Source organism: the organism of the source record quoted next, unplaced genomic scaffold, assembly GCF_019419815.1.
Source record: "Pyrus x bretschneideri cultivar Hongxiangsu unplaced genomic scaffold, Pyrus_bretschneideri_v1 Contig27, whole genome shotgun sequence".
Taxonomy (NCBI): Eukaryota; Viridiplantae; Streptophyta; class Magnoliopsida; order Rosales; family Rosaceae; genus Pyrus; species Pyrus x bretschneideri.
Window position 1 is genome coordinate 425,837 of NW_025999579.1, and position 12,812 is coordinate 438,648.

General features: G+C 38.0%; 2 protein-coding genes and 1 pseudogene across 3 annotated transcripts; 2 read left to right on the top strand and 1 right to left on the bottom strand.

Moving 5' to 3' along the window:
* The first annotated feature begins 1,556 nt into the window (after positions 1–1,556).
* Positions 1,557–4,572, top strand: LOC125478932 (transmembrane 9 superfamily member 3-like). The gene is made up of 7 exons (XM_048587821.1): positions 1,557–1,729; positions 2,215–2,255; positions 2,349–2,931; positions 3,017–3,154; positions 3,245–3,401; positions 3,497–3,981; positions 4,153–4,572. Exons 1-7 carry the CDS (start codon positions 1,572–1,574, stop codon positions 4,370–4,372), a joined length of 1,782 nt encoding a protein of 593 aa, XP_048443778.1. The 5' UTR covers positions 1,557–1,571; the 3' UTR covers positions 4,373–4,572.
* A 681-nt stretch (positions 4,573–5,253) lies between these two features.
* LOC125479040 lies at positions 5,254–7,273 on the top strand. 2 transcript variants are annotated; one of them, XR_007259758.1, is made up of 4 exons: positions 5,254–5,918; positions 5,999–6,073; positions 6,312–6,376; positions 6,904–7,273. XR_007259758.1 is itself a non-coding variant. In XM_048588051.1 (4 exons), exons 1-4 carry the CDS (start codon positions 5,864–5,866, stop codon positions 7,040–7,042), a joined length of 330 nt encoding a protein of 109 aa, XP_048444008.1. In that variant the 5' UTR covers positions 5,283–5,863; the 3' UTR covers positions 7,043–7,273. The 2 variants fall into 2 exon arrangements, 1 of the variants encoding a protein (XP_048444008.1); XM_048588051.1 differs by having other exon boundaries at positions 5,283–5,918; positions 6,003–6,073.
* A 518-nt stretch (positions 7,274–7,791) lies between these two features.
* Positions 7,792–9,829, bottom strand: LOC125478858 (annotated as a pseudogene).
* Positions 9,830–12,812: the final 2,983 nt, after the last annotated feature.

Genomic DNA, 12,812 nt, shown 5'->3' on the forward strand with positions numbered 1-12,812 from the left:
TTGGATAGAATAAGTGGGAATTAGGATTGAGATTGATTTACGCTAATTCTTCGACGAGAATTAACCTGCAAATACAATCGTATTTCAACGATTTCCAACTGTTCAAAAACCGCACATTGACTGTAGTCCCAACTGCTCGACAACCACGCATTTGCATGTTCAATTCATGCATTCATAGAATGGAATTATGTGTATGTAATTTTGGTTCATTAATATGGACGTGATTTCTTTCTTTTTTTTGTGACGGCACGTTATTGTTGCTTAAAGGCGTGAAAGTACCACTATGAGCATAATTAATATGGTTCTCAAATTAGGCTACTTGGGCCATGGTTCATAAATTCATAAGGTGTGCCCTTCTTCCTAAGCAATCACCAACTAATTTCTTTGTTCTATATAATTTAAAACTCAAATAAAATGTCATCATGTTTTTGCCCTTTATTTTGGATCAAATGATGACTTTCTCACCGAAATCCACCTATTCGAAAATCAAGAAGGCTCATTGAGACATTTTCAACTTGCGTTGAGATAAATAGTTGGTCTAAATAATGATAGCGACTCGACCAAACAAAATAGCACGGTAGCGTTTTGGTCCAAAAGCACAATGAACATTGTGGCAAAACGTCATTGTAACAGTATAGTAGACGCCCAAGGCCTTGGTGAAAAAATTGGTGCGTGTAACGCTAATTTTGAGATCCGAAAAGGGAGGAGGCCAACGAATCATCCCAACGGCGTTGACCACCAGACCTCTCAGTCTCACAAAGCACACCAATCACGTGCGACCACGTAGACGGAGAAAGGAAGAAAGAAATTAAAAAAAAAAAAAAAGGAGAAGCTTGAGACGCACCCTACGGCATAAGGTAGACACCGAAGCGTCGGTAAGGCATCAAACATCTCACCACGTGGTGAGGCACTCCGTCTCCGTCACCAATTGTTCCCCGTTTGGCCTCATTTTCATTTCACATTAAAAATAAAAACAAGTTATTTCCACATTAACTAATAATTATTTTATAAGAATCTTTAATGAAAAACTACATTTTTACGCTAAAAAGTCAATTATGTTAAATTCACTTCGTTTGAGTTTATGATTTCTTCTAATCGATATTACTCCTATAAGTTAAATTCAAATGGAAGAAAAATATTAAAAATTCTGGCCATAACATCTCTTCTTGCATTTTTAAGTAATATATTACTAATTACATTGTTCGAGTTATGATTTTTTTATAAGAAGATCAAAATGAGTGGATTACGCTTTCATATTTTCATGTCAAAGACAATTTATCATCACGAGCCTCCAATTGATGCAATTCATAATTTTCAAGCATTCTACAAATTATAAAGTGGAATACATTATTTTTTTAGCGTAATCAGAACCTCACATTATATTTTTTATCTCACACATTCTTGTTTGTTTATAACGTTGGAATTGACTAAATAACATAAAAGTTTTTAAGTCCAAGAGCTTGACCCCCAAATAAATATATAAACCAAAGACCCAAACCAAACCCAGGAAATCAAATCTACCGAACGTGGTTGTCTTGTCTCTGCAGAGGTTAGAGAGAGAGAGAGAGAGAATGAGGAAGACCATGGCGGTAGGAGTACACTGCATCATCGCTTTGCTAATTCTGTCCGGTGCGGATCTAGTCAGGTCTGACGGGTCGGATCATCGCTACAAGGAAGGAGATTTAGTCCCTCTGTATGCCAACAAGGTCGGCCCGTTTCACAACCCCAGGTAAAACCCAACACTCCGCACTGCTCGATCTCAAAATTTCATGCTTTCTTAGCTCAATTCAGCTTCTGGGTTTGTTTATTTCGCTGTAATTGTTATGGATCTGAGTTTATTTCCGCACCCATTTGTTTGTTTACTGAGAAAATTTGTTTGGTTACTGAGAAATCTGCATGAATTACAAGTTCTGGTTCAGGTGGGATAAGCTAGACATTGTGATTTGGAAATTGAATTTAAATTGGCTATTTGTAAATACCAGAGCTTGATCTGTTTTTGAAAGATTTGATTTGGGTTCTTAGTCATTTACAATCAAGTTTATGAGTCAACTGTGTTTTTGTTTTTCGTCGAAATTTCATGTGTACTGTAATCCGAAGTTTAGCTCTGTTTCTGCTGAGCTGGATAGCAAATTGTATGTTAGTTTGATTATGGTGGAACTTTGGTGTTCCTGATGGTCTAAAGTTTGGTTCTTTTTGTTTTTTCGGTGTTTCCAGTGAAACGTACCGCTACTTTGATCTCCCATTCTGCTCACCAGGTTTGCATCAAATCGATTTGTTTCCTTCGTATTTACTTCCTTAATCTTCTCCGAGGAATTGAATTTACCTCATTATTTGGATCCGAATTGTAGGTGCGGTGAAAGAGAAAAAGGAAGCTCTTGGTGAAGTATTAAATGGGGATCGTTTAGTCAGTGCCCCTTACAAACTTGAGTTCCTAAAGCATAAAGATACCGAATTAGCTTGCAAGAAAAAACTCAAAAAGGAAGAAGTGGCCCAGTTCAGATCTGCTGTCAACAAGGACTATTACTTCCAGATGTATTATGATGACTTGCCGATTTGGGGTTTCATAGGGAAGGTTGACAAGGAAGGCAAAGACCCAAGCGAGTACAAGACGTACCTTTATAAGCACATTCATTTTGATCTCTATTATAACAAGGATCGCGTGATTGAAGTCAATGTTCGTACAGATCCAAATGCACTGGTTGACCTTACAGAGGATAAAGAAGTTGATGTTGAATTCATGTATACTGTAGAGTGGAAGGAAACAACCACTCCTTTTGATAAGAGGATGGATAAGTATTCTCAGTCCTCATCGTTGCCTCATCATTTGGAGATCCATTGGTTCTCAATTATAAATTCATGCGTGACAGTTCTCCTCTTGACCGGGTTTCTTGCTACAATTCTCATGCGAGTGCTTAAGAATGATTTTGTCAAGTAAGCATATTTAGTAATCCTTTTCCCTGTTTTATGTCTGCCGGTTCACCCATTCTTACTTATACCTTTTCTTTCTGTATAAAAGATATGCCCATGATGAAGAAGCAGCTGAAGACCAGGAAGAGACTGGATGGAAATACATTCATGGAGATGTATTTCGGTTCCCCAAATACAAGTCCCTGTTCGCAGCAGCTCTTGGTTCAGGAACCCAACTTTTTACTCTGTAAGTGCTCATTTATCCAGCTATAGGTGCAGCACCAGCATGTCTCAGTTGTCGAAGTTTCTCATGTTTTTTTCTTTCCATTCCATGCAGTACGGTGTTCATTTTCATACTCGCGCTTGTTGGTGTGTTTTATCCGTACAACCGAGGGGCTTTATTTACTGCTCTGGTAGTCATTTATGCACTCACTTCAGGAATTGCGGGCTATACTGCTACGTCATTTTATTGTCAGCTAGAGGGATCAAACTGGGTATGTAATGATAAATTCTCCTTGCTATGGTTTTGGTATCATTGATTGAAGTTGATGTTTTAATAATTAAAGGTTCAAACTTTCTGGTATGACAGGTTAGGAATCTATTGCTGACGGGATGCCTCTTCTGTGGACCTCTGTTCCTTACATTCTGCTTTTTGAATACTGTTGCAATTGCTTATACGGCCACTGCTGCCCTTCCATTCGGCACGATTGTAGTTATAGTTTTGATATGGACACTTGTAACATCACCTTTACTGGTGTTAGGTGGGATTGCTGGGAAGAACAGCAAAGCTGAGTTCCAAGCCCCTGTTCGCACCACTAAATATCCGAGAGAGATTCCACCATTACCTTGGTACCGGGCAACAATCCCTCAAATGGCAATGGCCGGTTTTCTGCCTTTCAGTGCTATATACATTGAACTGTATTACATATTTGCAAGTGTATGGGGTCACAGGATTTACACCATTTACAGCATCTTGTTTATTGTGTTTATCATTCTCCTGATCGTCACTGCTTTCATTACCGTGGCATTGACATATTTCCAACTTGCTGCTGAGGACCATGAGTGGTGGTGGAGGTAAGCAGCTATTATTATTATCTGTGCATTCTAAGTTTGGTTAGGGTTTCTATGCAAGTTATTATACTTTTTATTCTTGTGTATGCCTAAACCCTTTTGTAAACCAGTTTCAATTTCAGAAGATGCAAATATACTATTCCTTGACTGATGTATACATTGGTTTCGGTACAGGTCTTTCCTCTGTGGTGGGTCTACTGGACTATTTATCTATGCCTATTGTCTGTATTACTACTACGCACGCTCGGATATGTCGGGATTCATGCAAACATCATTCTTCTTTGGTTACATGGCATGCATCTGCTACGGTTTCTTCCTCATGCTTGGAACTGTAGGCTTCCGTGCAGCTTTGCTTTTTGTCCGTCACATATACCGGTCGATCAAGTGTGAGTAGTAGCTTTTTCTCCATGAATCATCGGATATGGTTTCTCGTGTTTTTGGAGTCACAGGCACCTCTGTAGAGAAGTTTGGTCAAATTAATTTTGTTAGTGCTTGGTGTACTAAAGCTGTAGTCGTGAGATATTCAGAGACAAGTCTGTATCTTTACCTTTAAATCCTTTGCAATACATTCTTCAAATATATTCTCTCTCCTTACATACCCATCTCTCTCTCTCTCTCTCTCTCCCTCGCCCTCAGTTACATGGAAGTGTCAAATTGTAAATTACTGCCACCATTGAACTTGTGGAATGTGCTTTTGAGCGGGGAGACGTCGAATATCTTCAAAATCTGTACGTAAGAACTTCAAACCGAGCAACGGGAATGATAAGTTGATAACCATACGCATTTTTCCTTCACTTATGTCTAATAATGTTAGATTTTTCCGTTTATTAAAGTTGACGGTCTAAAAAGGGGTTTGTAAGAGGAGAAAAATGGCATGCGAAAGAAGAGAAAAAGAATAATAACTTATGACTTGTTTGGAAATATCTTTGAAATGATTAAAAGCGTATTTGGAATCAATCTTTAGTAAAATGACAAGTGAATTCTAGAAAAACATTTTATTGTTTCATGCAAGAAGCACATAAGTGGTGTTTTTTGAAATAAACACTTTTAAGTGCTTTTAGAATTCAAAAAAACATATTCTCTAAAAACTTTCAGTCATTTAAAAGTAGTTTCAAACAAGTTTTTAGGCTTTAATTGTAAATTAGGCTTTTTTAATAAAGTAATGGTTTACACTAAATTATTCTAAATTAAACTTGTAGAGGGTGAAAACTCGAGTTGGGGTGGATGTTCGAAATTGCGAAACCGAAACCGTACAAATACCGTTCCTAACTGAACCGGCTCGGTCCGGTTTGATTCGTCCAGTAAGCAGAAAATGAGTCAATGGCGGTTAGAAAATGGTAGTCAATTGAGCATCGCACAATCTCAGGAATTCCCACAACACGAAAAAGCGAACACTTGAAACTAATGACCCCCCAAATTCTACATCTCCGGTAGCACTTTTACTCTCAGCAACCGATTTGCAACAGCCGAGTGCGGTGAGATATGTCCATTGCCTCATCAGCTCTGGCGCTCCACCTCCCCTTTGCTCCCCCAATCACCACCGCCGCCTCCGCTGCCGCCACTAAACTCACTTACCCAGCAAGCCTTGAGCTTTTATAATCACCACCCGGATAACAAAGTTGCTGCCTTTACTAACAAGGCAATTTCATGTAGTGAAGAATCAGGAAATTTCGAGGGCTTGTTGGAGTTCTCTGAGCCATCTGATGGTCAACATAGTCTTCAACTTGGACTCAATCAATGGAAGATGCAGGCCCTCAGTGCTTTAAAAGTCGGGGCAGCAGAGCTCCGATCCATGTTTTTGAAGGCAATGTAGCTTTACTACCAAGACTTTATGCACGCTCAATTCTCTCCAACTTAAGTTCATATCTTTTAATTTTGTTGGTTTATGATTTTCTCTCAAGGGTGGTGGTATCTTTACTTCGGCGAAGATTTATCAGTTGGTAAGTAAGAAAAAAGTATAGTCAAACTGATTATTCCGTTTCTTCTCTACATACCTTTAACTATTTTTCCTTTGTGGTAGTTAGCTAGAAAGTTATCTGGGAAGGTGTTCCTAGAAGCTGCCAACCATCAGCTAAAAAGGGATTTTGTTAGAAAGGTACGTCTTCGATTTCACACTTCTCAGCTATAAAGGAACCATAAATGAGTTAATTGTTTGGTCACCAGTCGTATGGGTGTACATTACCGTGTTCCTCCTGTGTCTGATATTTTTCAAGGTTTTTAATTCCCTTGCCTTCATGTCACGGGATCTCTCATGTCCATGTCTGTTTTAACTCTTAGCTTTATGCTAGTTTCTCTCTCATTTCAGGATTTCTAATAATTGCCGTTTTGGACAGGGTTTTGCAGGGGCTACATCAAGATATCTTGGTTTAAGAAGCGTGATGGCTTTGCTTGGCCCAGTGTATTGACTCTTCCTACACTTGATTTCTAAAACATCATTATTTCCAGCTTCCCTATGTTTGCTTTTATGGTTCGTTTGCGACCTTATTTCACACACACCCTCCTACTCATGGCCGCTGCACGGGTGCACACTCACAATATGTACGTGCAAGTATCATTTCATTGTTCCTTAATCAAAGTATTACTAATTTCTATGGAAGTAGAATAAGGAGGAAAGTTTAGATAGGTGCTGTTGATGCCAGCATAAAAGTGAAAAGATTGTCACTTCTCAGTAACCAAGAGTTATTTTGGGTGAAAAAAGACTCATGTTACCGACATTTAATCGAGTGTAGATTTGCTCAAACCATTAGATGACAGGTTGAGATTAAGCACTGCCTTTCCTCAAGTAGCCCGATGCTTCAATTTTTTATGATTAAGCCAACTGTGCAACAGCTCTTTGCTGGTTTTGATGATCTTCAAGATTTTGCTATTTGCGAGAATATTGTTATTCATTTTGTTCTGATTATAGTCTTATTGCTTCTGCTTCAGATCCGTATCACTCGCACGTATAGGCTACCGCCTGATTGCTGAAAGGCTTTACTGTTTGCGAAGATGCATCCTCTTCGACATCCATCAAATAGTTCCGGAGCATGAAATGGATCCCAAGCAGCATTCACACCGAAGGTAAATGTGGACGGCCTGTCAACACTTTAACAAAGAGATTTGCGATCAAGATGAATTCCACTGTACATAAAGTTTTGGAATTAAACTTGGATCACCTGTCACAGTTTGCTTCTGTTATTAAATTTTCAAATGTGTAATACCTAACAGTGAAGCTGAAAAGATTATCGACTTCATAGGAGTTTATGTATGCCATTTTAACATTAAAAATTATTCTCAGAAAAAGAAATGAAAAGAAGATGCATGTCGATCATTATGCATGGAACTTGAAATGGAATTAGTTTCGGGTAGCATTAAGATTCTAAAAGGCGATAGCATGGCAGTGAACAAGGGCGTAGCTCTATAGGCAGGGCCTCGGCTGTTTTTATTTTTATTTTAATTAAATTTATTGTGTAGCATGAATAGAATGACATATAATGACATAATTGTATTGGGTATACAAATTGTAAAATAGAATGACATATAAATTATAAAGTAACATACTAAAAACATGGGAACAAACATATAACCAGTGTTTATCTAAGCATCCAACAAGTTTTTTTCAATTTATTGAAGAAAAAAGACGCAAAATGGAAGTAATTTATTTTCTGTCTAAGTGAAAGTTGTGATTTAAGCAGGCAGACGTCTAGGCAAGTTTAAATGTCATTTTTTATTTATTTTTAAAACGCTTAAGAATTAATCGTGGTGGTGACCATTTGCCTAGCGCCAAGAATTGCAGAAACTTTTAGAACACTGGGTAACATAGAGCTTAGGAAGTTAGGGGTCATTATCCCAGAGTTGGTCGAGTGACTTGTAAGGTCCGGCTTCGGAAACAAAGGACTCTGCGGAACACAGCCTGCGCTGGGGAATTCGCTTGATCTTGTTCATTTCATCTTCACTTAGTTCCCAATCGACTATGTCAAGGTTCGGCTTCATCCGCTCCTTGTTGAAAGTCTTCGGAACTGCACTTGCTCTTTGCTGGACGATGGATCTTAGTATAATCTGCATGAACACAACCAAGTTAATCTGTCCTAGTTTCTGTATTTATAAACTAATTAACCAACAAAATCCGAAACAAATATTACCTGTGGCACAGTCTTCCCTTTGGCAGCAGCGAGGTCCTCGAGAACGGAATAATATCAATCTCAGCATTGTTAAGCTGAGGAGATCCATAAAGTCCCAAGGGAGACCACGCAGTCACATGAATTCCTCTCTTTACAGAAGTCTCGCAGTTTTCCTTGCTGTCAAGACGGGTTCATTTCGACCTGGTTAACCGCCGGGGGGATGGTGGCATTGTGAAGGATTTGAGAGAGCTTTAAGATGCCGAAATTGCTAACGCCAATAGACTTGGCTAAGCCTAACCTGGAAACTTCTTCCATGACCGCCCATATCCTCGTTATATCAAAGGGTATCATATCTTCTTTAGTTAGTTCAAATCCTGGGATTCCATGTTTCAGCCTTAACGGCCAACGAATCCACGTACTCCAGCCCCAGCCTCCTTCATATATATAGATAAATAATGTGAACTCGAACTCGAGACATCTTACACTGAAAAAAAAATACTGATATATGCTGTATTTGAGATTGTTTTGTCAATTTCTGGATTTGGAAATATTGAAGAAAGGAATGAATGAACTTGAAGAACTTGTGCTCGTATTTTTGTGCAAGAAAGCTGCCGTTCAAATTATTGCAGAGCTCAGCAAAAACACGTTCCCTCGTCAAAAATCATTGGCACTGAATTCAATCCAAGCTACACACACGCTAGGTCATCTATAACGACATGACACTTGACTAACATCTAGGACATATACGTCATGCATGGATAGATTGAATCTCAACTTTACACTTGTCTTCGTGACTCAAGTAGACCATTGTAACTTGAGTCAAACAACCAGAAAACATTTCGTTCCAACAAATATCACTAAACTAACAACTAGTTGAATAACATCCTATTAATCAAATTATATTAATATTGAATAGTTTTTTGTCACGCTTGCTGCCTACGATTGGATTTTGGTTTTGATAACTCGCTAGATTTAGCGTACGTTGAAGTAAGAAACAAAAGTCAACATTTAAATTTTGTTCAACATTAATCGCAAAGGAAACTTGGAGTAATATTAGGAAGACTAAATTTGTATATAAAATTTTGAAAACTAAAGGACATGGAAGTTGATGATTGATTTATTACTTACATGTTGATAAACATGCTTATTCTTATTGGTGACACATTATTTAGTTTGCAAATTTAATTTCCAAATTTAGTTTCCCTATAATTACCTGAAAACTTATGGCTTCCGACTAATCTATGTTCTACGTTCAACTTTCGAACAGAAATTTTTTTTAAGTTTGACCTCTATTTTTATTTAAACGTACTTGTAAAACTAACAAATTATCCAATCCAATCTAATCAAAAGCATGAAACGTGGCCCTTATATATATATATATAGGTTTGTATAGATAGGTTACATACCGGAGTGAGGTTTTGAGGGCTGGGAGAACACCATCAGGATAAGCATCAGTACACCACAGCTTGGAAGTGATGAACATGTCATCCCGGTTCTTGATAAGGCCTCGCTCTTTCGCCCGGACCACGGCTAGACCGACGGCTTCTTCGGTTTGGTAGAAAGCGGCAGTGTCGATATGGTGGTCGCCGGCGTCAATGGCGTTGACGAGAATGGGGACGAGCTCATCAGTTGGTGTTGGAGGCACTTTATATACCTGTCCCTAACCCTAGCACTGGCATCTTGTGGCCTGAATTTAGCACCACTTCCGGTACTAATTTCTTTGTGCTACTATTAATAATAGTCTCCTCCATTGATTAGTTCTGATCAATTCAATATTTCTGATGATGCTGATGATCAACTACTGCATGTGTATGTACACACACACACACACACACACACACATGGTAATGCTCATGATCAATTACCCATATATATATATATAGGAAGCCGGGATCCCTTTTTTTCCTTTTTATTTTTCTTTTGTTTTTTTTATTATAAAAAAAATGGGAATTAGTTTTGAGCAGTGGCAGATCCAGGATTCTCACATTGGATGGTCCTAACCATCCAATGTAAAACGTCCAAAAAAAGAAATAAACGATAAACTTACAAAAACTAAATAATAATATTTTTCATTCATAAATCATGGTAAAACCAAAGCTAGGTCATCATGAATAAAATCCCTTCATCTAATTTGTAAATACTTGCCACTTAGTACTACGGTCTAGTGGTATTCCTCTTCACTTGTAAGTGAGATGTTTTAGATTTAATTCTCGCTAAATGCGAATTTGAACCACATTATTGCTAGCCCATTGTGAAGTTAAGCTCACCCCCTCCCCTGTAGTGTAGATAATATCGATTGTTCAAAAATAAAAATTGTAAATACTTTGATAACTTTTCACAATTTTACGGAAAAAGAAAAAAAAGTTTTTCTTTTGTTAAATAGAAATAAAGGTAATGGTTCCTATTAAGATCATGTAGTATTATTATATTAGTAGAGATAAGAGTATACAATTTAAGTAAATCTTATTTCTATGAAAAAAATGATTTAGATGTGATTTACAAAATACGGAATTCTTAGCACATAAAATAGGATTCACAATAAAAACTACGTCTTTGACCATTTCACCCAATAGAGATTTAACCAAAAAAAAATGAGAAAGTGCTTTTTAAAACCAATATTTTAGTAGCAATGGTAGACCCATGTAGCAGATTAAAAAAAGAAAAAAAAAGGAGTTTAAGCCTTCTTCCTCGCGTGAAAGTTGCAACTCCTCTACCTCCTCCATGGATGCACTGCACCAGAATTTTGATTGTACCACGGTCCATCCATAACTAAGTTAACAAAAGAAATTTCCTAGGCGTAGCCCATATAGTCCTAGGCCTGAATCTGTCCTCCCTATAGAGTTTAAACTAGAAACGAAGAATAGAAGAAGCAACAATACACAAATAGTAAACAACAACAAAATCTTATCCTACTATGTGAATCGGCTGTATGAATCTTAGAAAGTCAATGTGCTCGGTTTTGCACTAGGTCATCCGTTTGCTCTAGGAGCTCCATATTTTTTTCTAGAATCTCTTTCCAAATCTTCCTAGGTCTTTCTCTACCACTTTTGTTCTGAGTCTCTATCTCATAATCACATCATTAAACCTAATCATATGTACATCTTCGATTCATATGTTCAAACCATTTTAATTATTTTCCCACCTTAGCTTCAATTGAGGCCACACTTTTCTTATTCATAATTACACCCACATTTTTCCCAAGCCACCACGCCAGCCGTCCGTATAAATTCAGCTGTCCATTCAAATTGTTATTCCAACAGTAATTTTTTTAAATTTTTTATCCAAAAGATAATTTCAATAAACCAAAGCAGTCACAAAGGCCAAGTCACTGGCCACGGAAATGGATCCTCTTCGGATTCTTTTCTCTTAATTCATTAAGTTTTGGGATTTAAATTATTGAAATTTGATTCAACGGTTAAAGTTATTATAATTTTTAAAATGAACCCCTATTTGCAACCGTTTGATCAAATTTCAATAACTCGGATCTCTGAACTTGACGAATTAGGAGGAAGGAATCCGAACAGAATTCATTTCCACTGGCCACAAACCAGGACCCAAACATATAGCTTACACCAAAGGGAAATAGGAAGCTTGGGACAACAATACTATATATTATACAGTATAACAACCAGTTAGCATGGCATCGGCAGCTAGTGGTAGTGGGTGGCATTTCTGGTATAACATTGAGAGTGTGTTTACGCACCGTAGTCGGAATGAAAATAAGGAATCTGATTCCAATTATGAATAATTCTTGTGTTTACTACGATTTGGAGGAATCAATAACGTGTGGGACCCACACAAAAAATGAAATTCAATTTCTAAAATTGGAGTAATTGGACTCCCTCCATGGGGTGAGGGATTTGGATTCCTGGATGGTGAAGGAATCAGGAATGCACTTCTACTTTCCTATTATGCCCTCTTATTCACAGACGCTTCAGCTTGGCGTTGAAGTTGGAGGAAGACAACTGGGAAGATGAATTTGGCTATTATGCCCTCTTATTCAACAGATGCTTCAGTGGGTAGTGGAAAGATGAATTTGGCTAGTCAGCTTGGTGTTGGAGGAAGACAACAAGATGGCGATTGGAGTGCTCGGAGCTTTGCCACCATTGATGCATGCACTCATGAGGGCGGGGAGTGAGCGGATGCGCAACGACTCGGTGTTGACGCTCTATCACTTGATGCTGGTGGAGAGCAACCGAGTCAAACTCGTTAAGCAACACAACAAGGTGCCAAATCTGTTAGCTAGGTTCTTAAAATGTTAATTTTTTATGCAGGGTGGGAACTGGGAAGATGAATTTGGCTAGGTTAAAAGCAAGAAGCCATGGCAATGCTGAGGATGTGGATGAAGACAACTGTGGGTTTTAAATGCCCTTCAGGAAACTGTTCTTCCTGATCCTAGATGGGGTTGTTTGTTACAGTGCTCTGAACTGGAGGGGTGGTTGTGTGAGAAGTGGTTGAAAACACGGCATGGTTACAAGACTCCTGCTAAAACAAAACAAAAAAAAAAAAAAAAAAAAGGCATTTTAGTAATCATATTAATTCTTATTCCGATTTAGCTGAATTAGTAATCAACTTCTACGAACTCAAGTTCATTTCTATTCCGATTCCTGAACATTTAAGTAAATAGCTTCAACATGAATCCGATTCTGATTCCTTTTCATTTCAATTCTTCATCAATTCAATTCCTCCTATTTTGATCACGGTTACGTAAAAGAGCCATGACTGTTTGGGCTA